The sequence below is a fragment of the Scedosporium apiospermum genome (assembly GCF_000732125.1).
Source record: "Scedosporium apiospermum strain IHEM 14462 chromosome Unknown SEQ_SAPIO_0088, whole genome shotgun sequence".
NCBI lineage: Eukaryota > Fungi > Ascomycota > Sordariomycetes > Microascales > Microascaceae > Scedosporium > Scedosporium apiospermum.
This window is the reverse complement of record NW_015971789.1, coordinates 2,561,239-2,584,569: the sequence shown is the minus strand read 5'-3', so window position 1 is coordinate 2,584,569 and position 23,331 is coordinate 2,561,239. Positions and strand designations below refer to the sequence as shown.

The 23,331-nt window shown below is 51.4% G+C and overlaps 2 protein-coding genes across 2 annotated transcripts; both read left to right on the top strand.

The window, feature by feature from the left end:
* Positions 1 to 373: 373 nt before the first annotated feature.
* On the top strand, positions 374 to 1,258 carry SAPIO_CDS3677 (Glycerol-3-phosphate phosphatase; the record flags this gene model as incomplete). The annotated part of the gene is made up of 3 exons (XM_016786427.1): positions 374 to 480; positions 565 to 674; positions 765 to 1,258. 3 exons carry the CDS (start codon positions 374 to 376, stop codon positions 1,256 to 1,258), a joined length of 711 nt encoding a protein of 236 aa, XP_016644433.1.
* An 18,234-nt stretch (positions 1,259 to 19,492) lies between these two features.
* On the top strand, positions 19,493 to 21,417 carry SAPIO_CDS3676 (uncharacterized protein; the record flags this gene model as incomplete). The annotated part of the gene is made up of 2 exons (XM_016786426.1): positions 19,493 to 19,825; positions 19,942 to 21,417. 2 exons carry the CDS (start codon positions 19,493 to 19,495, stop codon positions 21,415 to 21,417), a joined length of 1,809 nt encoding a protein of 602 aa, XP_016644432.1.
* Positions 21,418 to 23,331: the final 1,914 nt, after the last annotated feature.

Sequence of the window (23,331 nt, the reverse complement as noted above, 5' to 3'; positions counted from 1 at the left end):
CCGAGCTTCGGCACTCTAGAAGCGGTCCATACACATCCAAGTTCATACTTCGTACCCAATGGGGCGGTGACAGTGGCGGGCTTGCCCAAACGGGTATAGACGGTCTTCCTCTTCTCGGCCAAACTCCGACTCGTCGCCCATCGTGAATGCACGTCAACACCGCCCACGCCCTTCAAATCTGACAGGACTAAAAGAATAAATGCCCCGGATTAGTAGCATTGGAAGAAACCGGATTCCTAGCTTGCTTCGTTGGCTTGCTTCGTAGAAACTCTGATATTCTCCCCGTGTGTGTCTGTTCTGTTCATTCCAACGAGAACTCTATCCCGCATCTTTCCAGAGCATAACCAAAAGGGTCAAAAAAGGAGAACCAACAATGTCATATTCTGGCGCTCCCGTCCAGGAGTTCTTCCACGGACTCCTGTTTGACATGGATGGCACTATTATCGACTCAACTCCCGCCGTAGTCAAGCATTGGCACACGTGAGGATATTGAAACTCTCCGCTGGGTATTGACGTCTCAATACCAGGGCCACTCACAGCTAACATTCGTATTTCGTGAGCTAGCATCGGAAAGGAGATCGGTGTAGCCCCCGACGTGATTCTAGAGACTTCTCACGGCCGTCGCAGTATTGACGTGCTCAAGGTTCTTGCTCCTGAAAAGGCGAATTGGGACTGTCAGTATTTCACCGCCGTGTTCTCGTGCTCCCACCCCCGGAGAACCCAACATCCGCAATGTGTCGTCAACGCTGACCTTTTCGTTTCAGATGTGTGCGAAATGGAAGCCACCCTTCCCAGGCTCTACGGTGGAGACGCCACCGAGATCCCCGGAGCAAGATCCCTTCTAGACCCCCTCATCAAGGCCAAGACAAACTGGGCCATCGTCACCTCCGGTACCCTCCCTCTCGTCACCGGCTGGCTCGGTGTCCTCTCGCTCCCACGGCCAGAAGTTCTCGTAACCGCCGAGTCCGTCCAGGATGGCAAGCCCGATCCCACATGTTATCTCCTGGGTCGCCAACGGGCCGGCCTCCACGAGCCTGAGAAGAGGATTCTCGTTTTGGAGGATAGTCCTGCCGGTATCAGGGCTGGGAAGGCTGCTGGCTGCAAGGTCATCGGGCTTGTGACGAGTCATACCGTTGAGCAGGTCGTCGCGGCAGAGCCGGATTGGATTGTCAAGGACTTGGAATCGGTGAGGTTTGTTCAGTCTGAGGGTGGTGGTGTTACTCTGGAGTTCACAAACCTGTGGACCTCTGCCGTTTAGATTTTTGTGTTTCGTTTGGCGTCCATGTCCTTGTGGCAATGAATGCGAGGGTGTCACCTTAGATCACCAGGTAATAGAGATATAGACCGTTTTCTGTCTGCTCAAGCATGATCGGGGTTTTTCAAAATGGAAGAACATACAGCCTCTTCACAGAGCCCGGTTGCAGAATTGAGCTCTCATCTCTATCGGTGGACTGTCCTAGATACCCGCTCTTTATCCCCCTAAAGGCTATATCCAGGTCAAATACTCTCGGTCGAATGAACTCGGACAATCCTCTGAACAAGCAAGGCTGTCTCGTGCGTACCATCCGTCGAAGAGGCGACCTACTTGAGACACGACGGCAAGGGTGCGAGCTCTGAGAAAGATGCGGTAACCCTGAGGACTTCCTTCACTTGTGGCTCGCAGTCACCAAGCAATCGATAAGGCAGGGATGCTGAATATGGGTCTATTTCCTCACGGTTCAGAATTTGGTCCAAGGTATAGGGATTGTAGAAACTGGGTAAGGCTACTTCTGGGATACAGTCAAGAGTAGTCTTGTTTTGGGTGATATCTCCTCGCGTAGGTTGCGAAGGGCAGTAACTATACGCATGCATCCTTTGGAATTCTCGAGAAAGGCGAGGGCTCCTGAGCTTTCGAAGTCCGGGGACCATTCACGTTGGCATAAGGAGAGATACTTCGCTCTCTAAGGATCCGACTAATGAGTAAGACTCTGTCGGCCCCTATCTGAGGGTTCAGCCAACTCCTAGCGGTGAACGCCAGGTGGAGAAAATAAGGGCAGAGACGTGAACGAAAAAGTAGCAAGTGTCCCTGAATCGAATCACGCCTCTCTCCCCCCTCTCTCCCCCTCTCTCCCTCTCTCTCAGGGGGTCATCATTCCCGTCTCGAATGTTGTACCCTTCTAAGAAGGGTGCCTCCCGGCTCGAGTTCGAGGTTGATTTAGATATTCTACATGGCACCATATCTTGGGGCGGTGATGGCCGGAGGGGGGTCATCTAGTCGCCCCTGCGACCTTAAGATCCATGGGCATATTCGAGACGATAGGCCGGTCATGTTTGAGGTCTACCATCTCAAGACTCAACTAAACTTCATAGAATGCCTACCCCCCCCCCCTTTTGCTCTCGACGTGGCCTGTCATGAAACAGCCCATCGAGGGGCCTACAGCATCATGATTAAGGAGCAAGTCTTTCTAGCCTACGCTGCGCCCTTCTCACTGAGCCTCGATGGCGTGCCCCTGGCAAATACGTCTAGGAACAGGTCTACGAAGGAGCCATAACCCGGAACATGCCCAAAGCAGTAATATCATTCGGAAACGTACACACAAACACCGGGCCTAGCATCGAATCTTCCTCGGTTTCTTCCAAAGGGTGGATGCGAGTCTCAGTGTTCTCCCCATTGCCACAACCCCTGCCGCGACAATTAAACACCACGGCGCAGTAGAGACGAAAGACACAGGGGAAGGAGTGAGACAACATGCATCCCTTCCTACGCGTTGTAGTACGCATAGACACGGATGAAGCTACTATTACCCCTAGGGAGGTGGCAAAGGAGGCTGACTGAACCTCCTGCATAGGTAACCGGTAGTTCTGCAAGGTCCCGACACGTAGTATTTCGGAGGGGGGCGCGGGTGTAGCGAAACGACGATGGTAACAAGCAAGTGGTTCGAGTCGCGCCAGAGGGCAGCTGGATCTCGTCTCGCGGGGGTAGGGCAAAGGAGATTACTTCGCGCTACAGCATTTACGCATCTGGACTCGTACAGAATGATCCACCAACTTGTGACACTGGGAGGACCAAGCAGAATGGCAAGATGCCCTTTTGCTTGAAGGATATCTCCAAGAAGAGTATGGCCGTACGGGCAAGCGCATGCGGGATTATTCGCGGACCTTTCGGTTCCTGATCCGAACCCTCTCTCTCCCCTTATTCATGACACTTGATACGCCTTGTAAGCAAGTTCGTCGGCCCAGAGGGACGGGAGAGGCCTTCACTCAAAGCCCAGTGACATCCACAACAGGGGAAGGGCTCCTTGTACATTCCACAGGAACGGACAAGTGTCGATGGGAACCGCCCTCGGACACGTGGAACACTGGGGGAATGCCATATCAGATGACGCCTCACTCATCATTCCCCCGATGCTGCCGTGTCACGGGCGAGCCCATCCACTCCTTTCGTTGACCAGTTGGTGACATGACTACCTCGTACACTACACCAGCATTCAACAAGCATTCCGTGACCGGCATGCGGAGCGAACTTTGATTCCACGCCTCTGCACATTCTTCAACCGGCTCCCCCGAGTGTATCAGGCTAGTATAGGACATCTTGGCAAGGAGGAGGAGGATGCAAGCTGCAATCGCCTGGAATCCAATCATAGGCCTTACCACGAGTGAGGTTTTTCAGAAGGGCAGGAGCATCACACTGCAAGGGTGTCTGCTGCTGGTCGCCCGTGCCAAGCTGGTCCAGGCCCAGATCAGAATGCCTGCTAAAAGGGGCTTCGCTCCAAAGATTGAGGACTTGGGGACCCACTGTGGAGGGACTCATGAACGCGGGATATTCCCCCCCAGTGGCAGACTTGGATGCAAAAGGTTATAAGCATCGCGGTGGGGTTCTTGAGTTGGCGGGTTTGAAATGGCCATCCAAGTGAAGCGATTTGCTGCACCATAAGATGGGCACATGCTTGGGAGTGTTAGATTTTTTTTTTATTTTTATTTATTTTTTATTTTTTATTTTATTTTTTTATTTTTTTATTTTTTTTTAGGCTTGCGCTGCCGTTCTCGGCGGTTCAAACATCAGGCCTACTTCGTAGGGATGATTAGATACCGGCAACAGGGCCGATGGCAGCCCGGCGAGGAAGACGCCAGGCTATCCACTGGGAGCTCTGGGTGATAACGGGGTGTTAACAGCGTCTCCGCTGGGGCGTTGGGATGCCAGACTTTGAGTTAGTGAATGGCAAACCCATTTCGCTCTCTCGGCTTCTTTTGGGGGCGGAAAAACCACCATAGAGTGGTTCCTGCACTGGCAACGTTTGAAGCCCCTACGGCATGACACTGGATTGACGGTGTTGGTCGTGGAAGAGTACAACCGCCTGCAAAGTACTTCCTACTAAGTACCGAGTTACGAAGTACTTCCTCGTGTGTGTGAGTATTTGATGGATGGATGTGCAGCGCTGCTTCCAGTCTCTGGATCGAGTCTTCCAGCCTGGAGGAAGATTATTTCCAGGGTAGGTTGGGCTAGCATTAGCTGCCCAGACAGCTGGGACAGAGTGGCCTGCCCTGCCAAACGAAGCACGAAGTACCACAATGTACCGCCTCGCAACAGGGTGCTTTGGCAGCTTTAAGTAACTACCAGGTTTAGAGGGACGAAGGACAAAGTACTCCAAAGTAATTATCTCTTCTGGGCTGGACCGCGATCCTCTGTCAAAGGTCTTGGTGTGCCGGGATTTGCTGGTTAATACAACATACCCTGCCGAGTACCTTTGGGCAAACAACATTGAACACCAATCCCTCCATCCCAGGTACTCCCGCAGACATCCAGGGCCTAGCCGCACGCTGATCTCCCGGTCCTGGATGATCAATCACTTTTGATTTTCCACCAGAGCATGGGAGAGCGTTAAAATTACGCCATGCGACCTCCCCACGTCTTTTTTTGATTGCACTCTAGCATCCGGGTGACGATGATCTGGCACGTCTAGCATCGTTGCACCGCCAGGTCAAGAGCGTCATAATAGCATCATGATTGTCAACAGGCGACAGGGGCCGGAGAGAAACCGCAATCGTTCTTCGCCAGGCTGTGTCTTGCCGTCCCTGTGCCGTAAACATATGCAGTCCCTGAACAAACCAACAGGGCGGATGGATGAGTGGTTTATTCGGGCGCGGGTTGACATGTGAGGTTTGTTTTTGACCCAGTTCGAACGAGTAATATGCTTAACAGCGGCATGTCGTCGCTCGGGAAGATGGACGGCTGTTGGTTCGCAGGGAAGCTCCCGTCGAAATTACCTTCTGTAAATTGGGATGAAAAATTCCTTTGTGCTGCTTCGCGCCCAATCTTCATTTCCACGCGCATTGCTGGCTGTGCTCCGCGCCAGCTCCTGATGCTGGCGAACTTTACTCGATTAGGGCATAAGATGAGATCTCGCGCGATGTGGAGACTGGCTCACCAGCAAGGGAGACAAAAGGAGCGCACAGGTAAAGACCGGTCGAAGCTCTCTGGCTCGTAGCGAAGTACTCAGGTGTACCTCTTCTAATTCTCTGTTCCGCGCAAGACACGTCCCCCTTCGCCTGGGGTCCCTTGTCCATGCAGGGATGCAGGGGAAAGTGGTCTCCGTGTGAAAAGAAGAAGTTTGTTTGGTTTTGGGGAAAGGGAGAAAATAATGATTGCCGACAAGGGGAAGAAGAGAGAATGGGGAAAAAAGTCGAGCTGACCTATGAAGCAGATATCTCTTGGAAGTTGTCCCGGTCTCGGATTCTCATCTCTGAGTCGTACTCCGTAGGTTGTCTAATCGTTATTAGACTCAAACCCGGGTCTCGCTAGCCCGCTCTACGATGAGCGCATGCCCTCCGAGAAGAACGTGAACGCCCACGCCCAAGAAGAAAAGGTTTAGACAGCCTGCTGGTTGGAAAAGTAACACTAGGTACACAGGTACTTGGGCATTCAGTGGAACCCTACGAGGCAGTATGGGGGTAATTACACTAGTGTACATTATTTCGATCTTGAAAAGAGCTCTGACCAGGCGGTGTTATTCGACGACTTACGCTGTACGAAGTAGGGTGGCAACCCTAGCAGAGGAAAGATCACAACTCTCCAGGCTAGCTCGAATTAACTCGCTCCTTCGTCCAAAAGGTGTTGCATCGTGTACTTCGCAGTCCACGACTAAAGGTACATGCTTGTACGAAGTCGAACGACGAACGAAGCACTGCAAAAGGGAAAAAGTACGTTGCACCCAGTGGTCAGTTAGTGTCATGGGCCCTGTCCGTCAAGCGGGCGGAGGCGCCCTTTCGCACGTGGCCAGGTAACAGGGGGTTATTTAGGGTAGCCTGGCCTGGCGTTGCATCAGACTCTCCACTGTGGATTTGTGGATGGAGGAACGGCGGTGTCGATGCCGGAACTGCCGCTTTGCCTCGCTCGTTTCCTCGCGGGTACGATGTCATGTAATAGCGTAACTCTCTATGACCTGGGAAACGCTTTTTATCTTTTGAAAAAGCACACACGCCCATCTCTAAACCCGGAAGTCGCTGGATAGGAGTCGTTGTGGTTTTAATACTCACGTATAATTGTTTGATATAGGCCAACGTGAATCATCCTATCAATCGCGTCACAACGATGCGGTCCCGTACGAGTCGTAACGCTGCGTTGGAAGTAGCCCAGAGCCTGGCGTCATGTCAACCGGGGTCATTAAACTCTGCAAAAACAGAAGAAAAAAAAAAAAGAAACGGACGTCAAATGGACGAGTCACGTACACATACTTGTACATACCACCCCGGTCTTCGTTTGTGTGTGTGTTCGGAGAAGAGGGAATGGAATTGTTCCGAGCGTCGGGCATCGGGCATAGTATCTCAAAAAGGGGATGTTCCGTGTGGAATGGTCGCTCACTGCTTGTCGCTGACTACCACCTCACCACAGCGCATCATTTACTGTGCGAGTGAGTTTAGATGGAGGAAAGATAACACATCAAGAAACGAAATTGTTGAACATGAGCAATCACGGAAATGGGACGAAATGCCGGCTTCCGGGTGCTGGGCGTCATCCCATTCTTTTGTTCCCAACCGGGTACCCTCTCCCTGCCCCTTTGACCTGGCTCCCCCCTTTGAGATTGGACAATGCGCAACGAGGTCGCTGAGCATGACTCAGCCGAGCGTTGAAGCAGCGAGACTTGTAAGCCCGACAGCCTAGTTGCAAACTTCCCCCAACTAGGCGGAAAACTGAACATTCGTAGAAAAGAAATGTCAGGGAGCACGAAGGACGGTGGTTGTGGCTCTGCACCGTCAGGCTCGTGTGCAGCGCTGCTGCGCCGTGCTGAGCCTGTACTGTAACCTTTCAGTTGAGGAAAAAGAACCCCCAAGTCTAAGGGCAGGCCAGGCCATCCAGCAGGTGCAAGTCACACGGCACACTGTCCACAAGGTGGAGTGATTGGATGGCAGCAACAACTGAAGCGCTTTCCGCTGTACGAAGTACATCGAAAGCCTATGCGCACTTTGAGATACGCTCATCGGCTTCATCTTTCCGCTTCTCTTCTTCTCCTTTCTCTAAATACGATTTTTAGTGTTCCCTTTAGTACCTGCAAGGGATCTCTGTCTGAATCGCATAGCTACGGCTGAGCCAAATCCTTCGCCTCGCACTTATGCGTACAGGGACACATTGAACTCGGAATGAATTGGGGTATGACAGTACTCGTACCTCTCTGCTAGGTAAACCATCCGATATAGTGCGGGAAGTGTGACGAGAATCTAGAATGTCTGCCTGTTCTTGCAGGTCGGCAGATCCCAGCCCTGGGAAAGATCCATCATCCAAACCCCAGGATGCAACCAACCGTCCTTATCCTGGGAAGGTGGTGGCGGTTAGTCAGAGTGGCCTAATGGATCTCACTGCATGCTGAGAGCGCTACGAATGCTACCACTCGTCTCCTGCAATCGGCGTGGTGCTGTCCTCCATCCAGCCGGCCGGGTTGCATACCGCATACCACCAAACCCCATATATCTCAATCCCGCCTTGGAGCCTTGTGATGAAATATCCCTCTTTCAATTCGGTGGAAGGAAGGGAAGGGTAGTCCAGGAGGCGCAGATGCTACGCAAATATCGTGCTCCCTCGCAGTCTCGTACATTGAGCTTTTTTCAGACTCTGCATGATGGCTGCATCACCAGGCTGGACCGCTTCGGCGGCAGCTGAGTGTGCGGCGATGGATGGTGTCAGTAAGATCAGCACATCAACTGCCCTCTCCCTATTTCCTGGCTCTTCGATTCGCGCCCCATCCTCTCTTCTTGGGATGGATGGTATTCCACCCGAGAAAGTTGCAGGGGAGCTGAAGGTCGTATCGGCGGGATGCGCGCTATTTCCCGGAAGAACTTCGGCACACCAATGTGGATGCCATCTCTTTGGCGTCCAGGACACCTTCCCCAGTCTAACACGACCCTGTGCTTCCTGGATCTTCTCGTACCCGGATCAGAAGAGACGGTAATACTACTTGCACAAGTAATTAAACTGCTGGGAAGTCGCCAGCATACTCAGCCCTCTTCAAGAAGAGAGAAACATACCGCTCATCCTGCACTCATGCAAGCTTTGTTGCATCCGTTTAACAGAGCATGCGAAGTACGAAGTAAACTTCGTTCTGGCCCAGGGGGCGTGGATTTCGACCCGCTACTCCGTACTCAAAGGTGCAAAGGTAATACCGCACACTTGTACGAGTACGAAGCAATGCACGAAGTAAACCACATTTGTTCAGGTCGCTTTTTCCGTTGTGACGTTTCTGGTTGAGTGTAACGGCATGACATGAAGGTAACGCAGTTGGACGTGGCTAGCAGATGGCAGGCTCGCATCTCCAGCGGGCCGTCAGCTCGTCATAGCCCTGAGGTGATATTACCGGCGCCTTGGGATTGCACTTCCATACTGTAGTGTAGTGTAATAGTACGAACGTGGTACTTCTCTTGATTTACCCTCATTTCCGCACTGCGACCTTCCTGGGTAATGGCCGGCCATGATTGACATTTGGATCCTCCCCCATCCTTGCGGCCTATATCAAAGCACATATTACTTGTACATCAGCTCCCGCGAAGTAACTTCAACCATGGCAGCGAGTGGATGGACAGACACGGAGCCTGATGCCAGGGCACACGTAGTGCGCGGCACGAAGTGTGATGAAAATGATCGTCAGTGATGTTTTGACCCTGTCTTGTTGGAGTCAATTGGACAATATTGTTCTAAATCTCCAGACTCAACTGACAAGTGACACCAAACTGACACCAAAATGCCAACTTGCCACATTTGAATCACCTACAAGGTAACTTTCAAACTCCAAATTCCGTTGTGAACAGGAAATCGGGGACAAAGTGGGCGACAAGCGGGAGAACAGAAAAAGCCGGCTCTCGTAACCCCTCTGCAGAAGGCTCCAAACGGAAGCAAAAAGCATTGATGCAGGGCTAGGGCGCTCCGATGAGGGGACGCGATGGCCCGCCTGAGCACGACTCCACGGCGGTTAAGCCTCTGTTGGGGATAGTGCTCTGTGGTGTGGGGACCACTTTCTCAAGCTCCTTTTTCCCAGTTTGCTCCGTCCAACCTAATGAAGGACGTGCAGGATGTGGGTGCAGGCTTAGGCCCGGCCAGGCTTTGTTTTGTTTCCGGGTGAGACCTGCTTCACCACTCAGACCTTCTGGTGGACTGAGCGAACGGGAACTGTGAAGTCTTTTGCCCTTTTGGTTCAACATGCTGATGTGCCCCGTTTCTGGCAGAAGAAGTGTCTGATAAGACTGGAGACGAGGGCAGGCATTTGCCACTCTGAGTAGTTTTCGTACAGGACGCTCTTCAACACTGTTACTGAGACAGGAATTCACGGGCCGGAATGGACTCCATCGAAGGTTTCTCTCCAGCTAGAGGGTTTCACATTACTGCTGGTTTGAGCCTACAACCACATTACTGAGACAGTGCAAGCTCTCTCTATTTAGCATGATAGGCAGCAAGCGCGTAGAGAGATACGGATCCCACGACCCCATGTTCGTCGGCCGGAAGGGAAATACAAGAGCGGCTTCTTCTTCCTCCTCCCTTTTTCTCCCTTTTACAGCACCTTTTGTAAAACAATTCCGGGTGCAGGAGATAGCGTAATTGTCCAGCATCGTGATGAGTAGTCTCAAGCTTTCCTTCATAACTAGTAGCTTACTAGTTCAACCACGGGTCAACCTCAAACAAGACCGGAGCCCCGAGACCTTTTCGGTGAGACGAACAAGACTTGCTTGCTTCTCGCATGAAGGATATCTCCGCACTTGGGTTAGGGCGGAGACAAGGACTGATCTTCCTCGTCGACTCCGGAGATAAAATCAATCCAAGCAGTGTACATCATCGATCCGTTATCGAACCTTGGCCCCACGCTAAGCTGACCCACCACCCGACGCTGAAGTGTGCACTAGGAGATGATACTCACGACGATGGCGTGCGGTATTCCGAACCCGAAGAATCGCTTTCGAATTTACAATTTTGCGTCTCCCGTCATACTTTGTGAAAAAGAATGGAGGAGTGCGGCAATCTCATAGGCATGTGCCCGGTTGCACAATTCACAAAGCGTGGGGGGGGAAGAAGGGCAAAAACTAGAATTTTACCAGACCGACCATTAGGATAACAAAAACCGGTCCGCATCTAATATGACGAGAACCAGACTTTCTTTTCTCAAGCCGGTCTTCTCTCAAAAGCTCGGGACGGCTCTACGGCTCGGCAGGGTCATAGCACGGACAGACATGTGTGAGAGCATTCAACGGCTAGACTCGTACGAAGTAGGTTTTGAGAAAAGTCCTCCAGTGGCAAAGCCCAGAACACTATGACTTCAAGTCAGTTCGACAAAGCCGCGGTCTTGGAGGTACTTCGTACAAGCTGCATAGGATACAGGGGGCGTGAATGGAGGAGAAAGCCAAGGGTCAAGGGTGGGGGCAGAGAGAGACAGGGTGTCAGTCCTGCAGGTCGAGATGGGTAGGTTTTCAGGCGAACAGGGGTTGGTAAGGTTCAAAATCAGAAGGCATGGATGGAGCAATGGGTTTATCTTGATGTCACAGCGCACATGTCGAATCCGGGCCCGCAGAAGAAGATGGGGGGAGTACTATTTCTCCTGACCTGGGCTTCCTGTAGACGGCGAGAGTCTTAAGTCCGGGGGCGTTTTCTTTTGCAATTTCATGGCAAGACAGCCGGCGCGAGAGACATCGTATGAGCATGAAGCAAGAAGCAAAATAGACCAGACGCCTATGTGTCTCGAGTGATAGTCCGTCAAGGCTAGAAAAAGGAAAAGAAGTCGAATCGTCGAATTCACCTTGATGCAGCCTAGAATCCGAGAAATGACAAAACCCCAAATGTCTGACTGGTATTATGACCGCTTATAGTTTAGTGCTCTCGAGGAGGCCTTCCTTTGTTCCATCACCCTGACGCCTTGTTTTTCCCCATGCACGCTCGTGGCGTTTTGGCCACCGACAGCCCATCTTCCGGCAGCCACCTCGTTCCCATTGGCTACGGGGAGCAAGGAAGTAGTCGCCGTTCATTTCGTGACTTTGTGTGATTGGGAGCCGGTAACAACTCCTGCGGACAGGACTAAGCCACCTGGCCTGGGGGACTGTCGATGCACTCTTGACCACTGAATTGAAAAGGCGGAATCTCTTATTACTTCGGAGGTTTCTGTGTTGTATGCGCGCCATATTCCTCCGTCTCCATGTTTTGAAAGCAGGCTACGCTGCTGGGACAAGCGCAGATAAATCGCCGGATAGAGAGTGCATTGAACGGGGATGGCTTGTTTATGGGGCGTCCAACATGAACCAGTTGACCGCCGTGTCTTCAGGTTTGAGGGAGACTTGGAGGGGTGGGGGATCTATTCTCCTGACTTCACGGATAAGATATTCCGCTCCGCAATTGCAGACTTAGCGACCCGTCCAATCGAGTTGCGACTTCGTGCAAATCTCTCGCTGGCTTCACAGCTGGCAAGTGACGTACGAAGTACAACTATGCAGTATGCACCATGCGTTATGGTCCTGACTTCACACTCCGGACGTGGGCGCCTAAGAATAGAACAGCCCACCTAACAGTGGGTAGCAATGCAACAGTCACACGAAGCTACATACACTGAACATTGGACGGAATGGATGGGCATACGAAGTACACTGGACTTCACACCTCGGCCGGGCTGAGAGCCAGCGAGGAGATGCGTCTCACGGAAGCAGGTTCCGGAAATCTAGTACCAGACAACATGTCTTTGGTGATTGTCATGCCCCAAGATGTCAGAACGGGATTGGTATCACCGAAGCAGCTGCCCTTTTCAGTCGTCGGTATGGCAGATCAGCAGGGCATTCATGGACTTCACAGAACTCGCCACCTTCCTGAGAGCTACTGGATTAGTTTATTCCGCAGCGGTCCGAGTGGGTTTCCAAGCTCTTAGCGCAGAAGTCGGGGGAGAATGCCAGAACAGGAGTGTGTCGAGGTCTCCTCTCCGAAGACGTTGATGCCGGTGACACTGAACCATCCGCTCGGTGATGGCCACAATTGCTCCGGGTGGAAAAATGCGCCGAACCTAGCGCGGGTCATGGCCTGGCCACTGCAGAGCACATGGGGAATAAAAGGCCGTTGAGACGATTGACAACGGATTGATCCCAGAGACCCTTACGGGGATTTTTTAGTCCAACGAACCCCAGACCCTCGTGTTGTTTTTTATTCGCGAAATCCGCTTTCCGCTCTGCTAATCATTGTCGAGAGAGGCAATGATCGGCAAAGACTGAGCCCGATCCTCTGGGCAGGCTCTTCCTTTGCCCTACGCACACTGCCGAAGTTCGCGTATTAGTGTACAAAGGTACACCTGGTCCTTGAGTCGATCCAATCCCATTCAAGCAATTCTCCTTTTTGAGTTTCCTCCCCCCCTTGAGGCCATTCCTTGAAAGTCCGATTTTTGTGGCGTTCGGCTGCCAGCAAGAACTGCCGCCGGGCATCAATTGGCATCTTAAGCTCATGCAGGTGCGAGATAAGGACAGAACTTGGTGGTGGGGAAAGTGCCACCAAGTTGATCTCATTCATAATGTACCTACAGGTACTTGGTTAGAGAGCGAGAGCTGTCCGTCCCCATGGTGCCAGCAAACGGTTCCTCTCCATCCCATCCGGCGGAAAACACGGGTCCCGAGCAAGACTATCTACGGCAAAGAGAACACGCGATCGCTCGTGCCGCGAAAACCTGGGCATGGAGACCATCTGAAGTTACAACCCGCCAAGCGAGTACCACAATGAATAAAAATCATCTAAAAATAAGTGTATTATTAACACAGCTTCGTACGGCAGGTGTAAATTAATCTGCAGGCTCGAACCGGGTGCCTACGAGCTCCCCGCTCCCTCATGCCGCGTTTTTGTATTACTTCGTAGGGTCGAGAAGGCGGGATCGTAATTTATGCAAGGCCCGGTGTCGTGTCAAGGAGAGTGGAGGATACGTATTACTTCGTACTTTGGTGCGCTTCCTTCACTCCTTCATACAAAGGACGAAGTAAGAAAGAAGAGCTGGATGAAGTAATTTTGGTTCTTGGAATGGGGCACACACCCACCACGGGAGGTGACATACCCAAGTCTGCACGGTCCATCGAGACTCACCAAAGCACATCAATTCCTCAGGGGGAAAGAGACCTTGGGGCAGGGTTGGTCCTGGAAAACAACCTCAGCTCACACTCTTGTCCCACCCCCCCATCATTCTTTTCTTTCCTTGGAAAATAGTATTAAATACTGTGCTATAGGCATGGAAAGGTTTGTCTCTCTCGCGATCTTTTCGGGCTTGTGTGGAGTGTGCAGCGGATGTCGCCGTGTCGACTCACCGGCCAATCAAGTCGAGAGCTGCCGCAGGTAAAGCCTCAAAGCAGAGAGAGACTTGACAGGTCATGGAATGGCCAGTCCCGCCAATTCTCGTTCCCTTTGCCATTTTGCTTTTTAAGTTACGTGCCCGCGTTGCCAAGGCTCCGTCTGTCTATTATCTGCATCCTGTATAGCACTATCGGAGCTTTTATTTTGCTTGGATTTTGAGGGGCGAGTTGGAAGTCATACGAAGTTGGTAAGTTGTGGTAGTGGATCTGTGTCCTTCAGTTTTCGAACTGTCGCGAACATGCCCCGGTCGGTCCTTGTCACAAATGGAGGAAGTTCCACAGAATGTAAAAGCCTTCGCTCTAACTTTGATTGTTCATGTACACAGTGTGTGCAACAACAACATGTCCGCAAATGCAATCAGCGAACTGCAGGACGCTCCAGCGCCCTGGGTTCTCCATAGTGCACAAGCACGAAGTACCCCGAGGTCTGGGTGTCAAGGGAAAGCGGAAAGAAAGAGACGAAAGGGGGGGGGTGTGTGTGCGGTGCAAGTCACCTCGAGGGGCTATTGCTTTTGACCATCAACTTGAGTGGGGGTAGCAATTCGTCTTATGATTGGATAAGAACAGACCAACACGGCTCACAGCGCATATCTGATGTCCTCAATCCCATCATCCCATCTGGCACATCTGCAAGAATGGACTTGGGTAAAATTAACGTTAATGCGATTAGAACAAGGGACGAGCCGGGAACGCGTCCCAAGCTCCCAACTTTCTGACCGAGGATGGCAACGGAGTGCTGAGCGGCATTTGCTTTGCTGTTCTCCGTGTTATTGCCTGCCTCTGCTTCGCAAATGAATAGCTGTGTTGTGTCTGTGTGGTCCCTCCCGCCGGCCGAAAGCTGGTTGAGAGCGACTTTGTCTCACAATCACACCCAACAACAACAAATTGGCGGCTGTGCCTGGATGTTGGCCGCTCTACGTCGTATTTCAACGACTCCTTCCTGGCTGGGTCTACATTTTTAATCGGTGTATGTCGATATCTCTACAAGTACGAAGTAGATGATCGAGGTCAGCAAGCCTGGCTGGCTTAAACTACTGCTTTCGAATAGAGTTATCGATCCCCAGAACATGGGTTCCCGACCCACGAGGACTAACAGGGGTGGCACCACCGATCGTGGCGCCCAAAGATTGACAGAGGGATCGAAGTCTTGTTGAGGCTTGAGCTGAGTGATCCATAGTGTACTTTCAAAACAGATTTCATGTTTCCTTTACGGGTCACCGGCAAGCTGGCTCAATCTTCCGATTTGCATGGATGAAAAGACCTGTAGGTGCTTCGTCAGATATTAATCTAACATTGGTGGAGACGCCTCTGGATTTCCCAAACCAATCTAGCACAAGGTACCTAAATCGATACTATCCACACTGCTGGGTTCTCACGAACCTCACGCTTCGTGATCAAGGCTGTACTGGCCAGCAAAGACGCCTGGGGTGTTCAATGTTTCCGGGACACGCGTCATTCGCGATTGACGAATAGCCAGGCTGGTTTCTGTCACTGAAGCGTCGGGCCTTGAGGAGAAAAAAATTTGTAGTCCTGTAAATTAGTGGAACTCCAGCTTTGCCACTATCTCCAGACTTCGCACTTCATATATTCGAAATAGGACAATCCCTTGACCTTGCAAGCGCCTGCGGACCCCAAAGATGTGGAAATCGAAACCCACCAGATATTACAGGGTTCCCTTCTATTAAGAACGAAAACGGATGATGGAGCGAGAGGAAGAGTAAGAAAATATCGTAATCAAGATGTCGTTGCAAACCCGGACTTTACAATTGCTGAGCTTGACTAGCCGTGCCAATAGTGTGGACTCTGTGAAGTTTGCTTCCGACACGAAACGAAACTCTCCTGCATGATTAGCATGCAGAAAGACTACGCAAGTCGACACGAATATGTGAGATCGGTATTACTTCTCGCCTCCTTGTAAGTGTTTTCCGTGGTGATTTAAGCTCCCGTGTCTAGGGCGAGTCGTGCGTGCGTTTAGCCGATACTTGTTTATTTTCATTTTTCATTTTATTTTACTTCTGGTTTTTTTTTTTCGAGGCCGTCCCCATGCCGGCCTCGCGCTCCGCGAAGCAGGCTCTAGGCTCCGTGATCAGAGTCAAGTGGATCGTCAAGAGATCTGGCTAGGCGGTATGGTTGGTTTTGGGGGGGGGGGGGGGGGGGAATATACCGAAAAAATAATAATAAAATTAGCTAGGTCGGAGCAGCTGGGTCAGGCGAGGTTTTAGGTGACTAGGAATTAAACCTTTGAGAAGCCGGCGTTGGCAAGTATCTCGGATGCGGGACCGCCGAGTCGTTTCCCTTGGTTTGAGGCATCGCCAAGGACATCGAAATCACTCACATCCTCAGCTTCCAGGGGCTGCAACTAAGCTACGTTGTATGCCCGCTGATCGACATTGTCAACCAGCCTGTTGGGATAGGAACTTGCTGGGTTCTTGACAGGGGTTGGGTCGGGCCACAAGGCAGTCCGAAGTACTACAAAGGAGAAGATGACAGGTACTTTGTACTCTTCCTTCGTCCTTTAAATTCTCGCAAGGCACTCCAAATTACATGGCGCCAGAGACTTCTTGGAACCGTGGTAGCCTTGAGGACGAGCGGGAGCGGGGGGGACAAACACCGAGCCTGAACTGAGCCAGCATTGAGATCGCGCCCCTGGAGTACCTGGTCAATGGTATGTGATCTGGTGCTATGACGATGGAATGGTGCTCAGGCACCGCGCTGGGTGGTATGTTGGTTTGGGATGAGCCTTCCGCCTAACGTCCAAGTGCGCCGTGCAAGTGGGCGAACGGAGGGATACCCTAAATTCCCGGCAAGCCCAGAGCTCGTTTACCGTAAAGTGCAGGCTTGCGACAAAGTAAAATACCTGTCGATTCTGTCGTATCTGCCACCTTGTGATTGCCGAAGATCGCTTTTTCACCGGCGCTTGCCATTTAACAATCTGGGTTCTCAGTATGCCTTGAAGTCTGGTATCTCTCTCCTTGTAGTCTCTCTGGCTGACAGCCAAGGCAGTTGAAGTTGTCTCAATCTTTCTCATCGCGTTGTTATTCCGCACGTTGAGCCCACTTGCGTGGGAAAGGTCGCAGGGGTTCCGCACTTGCCTTCCGGTGCAATGACCAGCGCTAAGAGTTGCGTGGTACCTGTTCACTGACTATGGTTCGAGGATGAAGTTGTCCCTAGGACACTGTGTACAAATCATGTTAATTGTGCCCATTGATTCTGAAGGGAAGTACCGAGGTACTGCTATCCTCGACCCTGAAAGCCGCGTCTCCCGATTCGTCACAGCTCATAGGTTTTCAACACTCTTTGTCTTGCCCAGTGTGACCACCTCCCTTTGCGATTTTTTGGTTGGGAATTTCTCGTATCCTAGTGTACTGTTCTAGACGATGCGGCAGGCTATGAGTACTTCGCATGCCGGCTTGCGGCGACGCCGTAATGCACGAAGTAAAATTTCCGCCAAAGGTCTTCGTCAGTTATCAACTGATTTTTTATTGTCCATCAGCCATGGTCGGAATCACTTTTTACTTGTCAAGTGTTCTTGTTAACTAAAAGTCTAAAACCCTTCCGCGGACTCGTGTGCCTCACTGCTTTCCGCTTGTTTCTTCCAATCCCAAACCACAATGCCTGTTTTAGTTTACTGGGTGGGACAAGTGCTACCTAGGATTTGAGGCGTAGAGCAAAGGGTCAGGTCCGAAGAGGATCGGGGGCCTTCCCCCTTCAATGGATCCTGAGCCGAGCTCGAGTTGATGCCCGCTTCTGAAGTATTTACAAGTACAGCGATGTGGCGCTCGATTCTCCAGTATATAGACTCTAGTGTACAAGGAGGTCCTGGTTTGCTCGGTGGAGACCTGGAAGGTATTGATCGATATGATTGATACAACCTGTAGATCTTTGAAATCGCACGGCACGGCACCTCCCAGTTCCCATTATCAATTTCATCATGGACTGCCAAAAAACATTGATGGGCGGGTGCCTTCCTTGAACGGGTACCATAAGAGTACCGCCAAGAGTGCAACCCGCACTAATTATCAATCCACGGATTGTACACTTCGGGTCCCCAGTGGGTTTCGACGTTGGCAGGAGTGTACTTCGTACCTGTCGTCCTGTGCACCCTGTGGGCCGCCAGCTTCAACCCCTGCTCGTTGGGCTGATCCAATGCTCCATGATCTGAGTGGTACGTAACTTGTAGGCTATTTCGTACGAAGTGCAAAGTACAGTTGTAGTTCAGGTTTGTACTTCTAAAAGTACGAAGCAGTACGAAGTACAACATGTGTAGAAGCCAAGGTAAAATTACTGCGTTAGTCACACACCACAATCTCACGCCAGTCCCAAGCCCACAGCACAACAAACTCATTGCACAACAGTCAGTTCTCGCTGGAATGGTCGCCTTTCGGGACCGACCCTGGCAGGCAATTCTGTGGATATGGGTATTTGTTGCTTAATCTCGCCCCTCCCCCCCTCACACTAACTTGTATTGCTAGTACTCTCTCCCCCGGCCGCTAAAAGAGAGAGGTAAGACTTCCGGTCGGCGATGCCTCCACGAGCAACGCCCCTGTGGGTGTGTCTGTGGAGGCCCAAGAAAGATGGGTTTGGCGCACTTTCCCCCGCCTGACCTAGGAACAGGTACTGAGATGTACAACGCTGTTGTACCCTACTTTACTTCGTAATAGTCTTCCCCAAGCCCATGCCCACCCACGCCCATGTCTCTTGCCATGCCAGTGCATGCCTGTCCTGTCCATGCCCATGTCGATTTCCTTTTGTCCAAGCCCTCGAGGGTGATAGTGTACTTTCTCCTGCGTCTCTTCGTAATGAGCTAAGAGATCCTCCCTAGCTCGAGTGGAATCACCGTGGACCTGCTCCCCTTGCTGGCGCGCCCCGTGGAGTTAGCACTTACACACACCACAGCACATTGAGGACTTGCTCCGTCCTTGCGCCCAGTAACTGGTCAGTACGAAGTGGGAAGTAGTTAGAACTGGTGTGGGCATACTTCGTACCTGTCGAACACTCCATATCTACCCTTCCACACCCCTCTTGCTCGTAGCGAAAAGCCCCCCTTCCTCCTGCTTCCTTCGTGTTTTCCACGACCCTTCTCTCTTCTCTTGGAGGTCTCAGATCATACCAGCCTGCTCACTCACCTACATGTACTCGCTGCTGTCTCACTCTGGACCACACACGCCCCCCCCCTTATTGTCCTAGTTTGACCCTCCCCCTGTCTGCTCCTTACTTGTGGGGTCTCACGAATGTTTAAAGCATTCACCACCCTCCCTCGCCTTGCCAAGCGAAGCTCGAGTTCATTTTATCCTTTCTTGCCTATCGATCCGCGTCCAAACCCTCCACTAACATAAAGGCCGCCACGGCTCTCTCACTTATATCATTACTATCTTTGAGAGCCGGTGTTCTAAACTCTCACCCTTTGCGGTCACTATTACCGAGTTGCTCCTCTATTCCTCAGCCCTCAGTTTCGGCCTCTCTCTTTCAGTTTCTGTCTATCTCGGCGGATAGAAAGCCATCCATATGCATGGGCTTCGGGACTTCTCATAGTTCAGATCTTGATCAGCAGTTCCTTGGTCCCATTATTACTCGCTACGCGGAGGAAGCATACACACACGCGCCCCGACACCGAACAACCCCATTGGCTCACCAGCGAGGATCGCAACGGGATCCCTTTTTAAGGGAGGACGACGACAGAATGGAGTACTACCCCTACCAGCAAGTGCAACACCGGTTGCCCCAGACTGCCTACACCAGTGGCCTCTACCACACTCAAAATCCCCGTTTTCAGCAACCACAACAACAACAGGTCCGCGAGATACCACCGCAGTTCCAGTTCCAAGGTCACCGCTGGATGGACCCATACGCGCGCAACTCTCTGCTCCAGTCGCACCGGACTGAGACGAAACCTAGGTTATCCAAGGGAGAGGTCGAGCAATTAGAGGCCGAATTCCAGAAGAACAACAAGCCGACCTCAAATGTCAAAAAGGGACTCGCCGAGCAAATGAGGGTGGAGGTTGCCCGCATTAATGTAGTTACATCTCATCCCCGTCTTCCTTTAATCATGGTGGTGGCTTGCAAGCCCTGCCCAGGTCACCTCTCTCGACTGTTTGCAAATGGACTTTAAGCTGACTGGCCCTCGGGTAGAACTGGTTCCAGAACAGGCGCGCGAAGAAGAAGCAGGAGCTCAAGGCGCAAATGCAGGAGGCAAAGAACAAGGCCGAGGAAGACGTCAAGGTGGAAATTTCCCCAACGGTCGATACCGAAGAGCCCCTCCCCTCGACCAAGCAGCCAGATGACACCACGCCTACTAAGCCGACGATAAAGACGGAAATCAGCTCCCCGGGCCCGCTCGCTGATGTGAATGTCCCTTCGACTCGGGCATCACCACAACAGGAGCACAGCCGACCCGAATCGCAGCCCAACACCACGTACTCGAGCCATGCATCCCCAGATGCTCTCAATTTTGCCTTCAACACAACGTCGGTCAATAGCGCTTCTTATGGCACCACCCAGTGCCAGGATTTCTCCAGCATGATGACAGTGCCTTGCGCAACTTCCGATCCTACGGCGATGTCGGTCTCAGCTCCGATGAACTGTTCGGTTGAAGGCGGCGCTGACGGGATCGGGGCCTTCTCCTACCCTTACATGATGTTTCCCGGTAGCACGGACGAGGTGACTTCGTTCGAGACGCAATTGCCAATGAAACGGGAAATGCCAATGGCGTACCAAGATGTGGAAGCGACTCAACCAGCCATTGAAACCGGCTTTCACGATGTCGCGTCGGAGCAAATGAACCAGCAGGGATTCCGCATTAAATCACCACCTGCAGTGGATCTCGCTGGGCGGAGGAAGCGGCCAGGTCTCGCTCTCTCGGGCCTTCGGAGTTCCTCGAACGGACCGACTACAGGTATGGACTTTGGCGGCGCCAGGCGTGTGGATCCGGGAAGTCCCATGCGGAGGGTTGCTTCTGCATCTGGATTCGGACCCCAAGGTATCCGAAGATTCCCTGCGCAGCAAAGGCAGTTCAGCGACCGGAGGCAAGAGTCTCTTCTCCAGGCTGCCCGCTCACCTAATGTGATGGCTTCATCTCTCAACAGTGCGATGGCACCGCCTACTCCCAGCACTCCAGTGGTCGCCACGCAACAGTCTCTACGCGAGGCGACGGTCTCTTCCAACTCATCATCCGATGACAATGGACCTTTCCTTGTTTACTCGGAGGTGTCTACCCACCCCTCGGCCTTGGATCAGAGCCTTAGAACGCCGCCTGCGACTCCTGTTACCATTGGAGACACATTCACTCACTCTATTGAGGCGACCCTTGGCTTCGCGCCTTCTGACGAGGCTCTTCTTACACCTGGCGTTGAGTTCCCGATGAGGAGCACTGAGTTTTGCCTACCAAATTATGTGTCCGATGGCTATATGAGCCAACCCTCAACCCCTAGCTTCCCGCCACCACAGATGTCCATGTCGACAGCTTACTACGCGTCCATGCCTAGCGGAAACACGGAATTCAACTGGACCGACGCCACGATGGTTTCCAAGTCTTCTCCTCATCAGAACCATAGGCGGCAACTGCAGTTCAACAACTTTACGGCTCAGGACTTTAATGGCGGCAAATAAACGCCAATACTTTTTGCCTTTCCCATTCCAGTCGATAATACCCCCTTCGTCATACATATTATCATCCTATAGACCAAAACCGATAAGATAACATTTTCGTCTGTTTTTTTCTTCTTTGTTTTTGCCTTTTCCGTTTACGACGTTAACGGAGCTGGGTAGCGGGGCGTACCGGGTTTCATCGTACTTGGCGGTTATCTTCACGTCATCTCTTCATCAGTCTTCTTCATACAACTTGTTTTTTATTTTGCTCGGCAACTGAAAAGCGAGTTCTTCAGCAACAATTGTACCATCATGACAGATATGGGATTAATGTGGGATTTTCTTTTTTCCTTCTTCTTCTGTGAGTAGTGGTTGTGATGTTACGCGATGGAGGAGGGGACAAGCAGGTCAATATTACTCCTTGAGCGACCAATCAAGCTTCTCGTGGGCTCTTCCACAACCGCAACGCTTCACCATCGCGTTCGATCCCTCCCTTCAAACCCCTCGGGTGATGTTTGGGCCCTTAGGGTGAATCAATTACTAGGGGTGAATGAGGCCTTGGAGGATATCGAGTTAGGGTTGCTTTCCTCTTTCATCATCACGTTTTCCGAGGCAGCTGCTTGTTTCCCTCTTCTTCTGTTTCCCTTCTTCACATATTATACTTTACAAATTATTGGAGAAGCAGCAGCGACTTAATATTTCTCTCTCTTTTTTGGGTTAATGTAATGGCAGCGAAACAAAACGGAAGGGCGATCTGGGTCTTACTTGAATGGATTCCATTGAGGAAGGAGAGCCTCAATCGAGTAAGGAGAGGCCTGTACCGATGGGGGGAGGTGTTTAGGACATCCGGCCCCTCGGGCAAAGGAATTGGGATAGTGTACTCTTCTAACAAGGGAAATGGAATACCCTCGATTTTCATCGCGATTTTTGTGTTGGCTCGATGCTGTTCGTGAAGATCCCAATGATCGATATAGGTGCTTGGTGTGCTTGGTGCGTCTGAGGCAAACAGGGTTCACCTTGATGAGATGCTGCCGTGCCTCAGTAATACCTGGCTCGGATTGTACATAACACTATTTATATCAATGCCTATATTCACCGGCCCCTTCTAGAAAGGAGGGTAGAATAGATGGGCCTTTCATACACACTTCGCTCACACATGAAAACCCACGCAACTAACAAAGTTTAGTGCCCAAAAGGATGAAAAAAACAACAGATTCCTAACGGGCCTTTCCAGGGGATCAACAGGAACGACGACATGGAAGGCCAAAAATAGAAGGGAAATTTGTCGTTAGGTACATTTTAGATGTACCTTGCGCTATCCTTCTCGGATCGGCTCGGAACTACATTCATTAATAATAAAGATTCTGATATCGGGACTCGGGGTTCTAGGGACGCGTGCTTATGCCGACGGAGTGCGGACGGACCCGGTCTTGGACTCGGCCGATGAGAATTGTTGCCTTGGGCAGCTCCGGTTACATCCTCCGAGGAAGAAAACAAAAGGAGACAATTCGAAGATTTGAAAACAAATTCAAGGGAAAAAGGAATAAAAATAAGAAGAAAAATATAATAAAATAATAAAGAAGACCTTTACAAAAATAAAATGGCCAACTGTGGAGAATACTCGGAGCATCTTAACCATGTGTTCTCACAACAAACGGTTTTATGGATTACACCTATCACGCAGGTTCGTTGTTAAGTGTGAGTTTCAATGTACTCTGAATTTGATGTTCTACCATCGCGGGAATCTGTTACAGGTTTCTAAAACAAGGCAAAAATATGAGAAAAAAGATCCATCCGCCAAGTCCTCCCTCCTTCTTACACACCAACACACGAAGGCCCATCGCGTCTAACCCTGCTTTTTTTTCCCCAGAATACAAAGGAGAAAATATAAAGAGTTAGACTCAACATCACTATCACTCCATCGCCACCCACGTT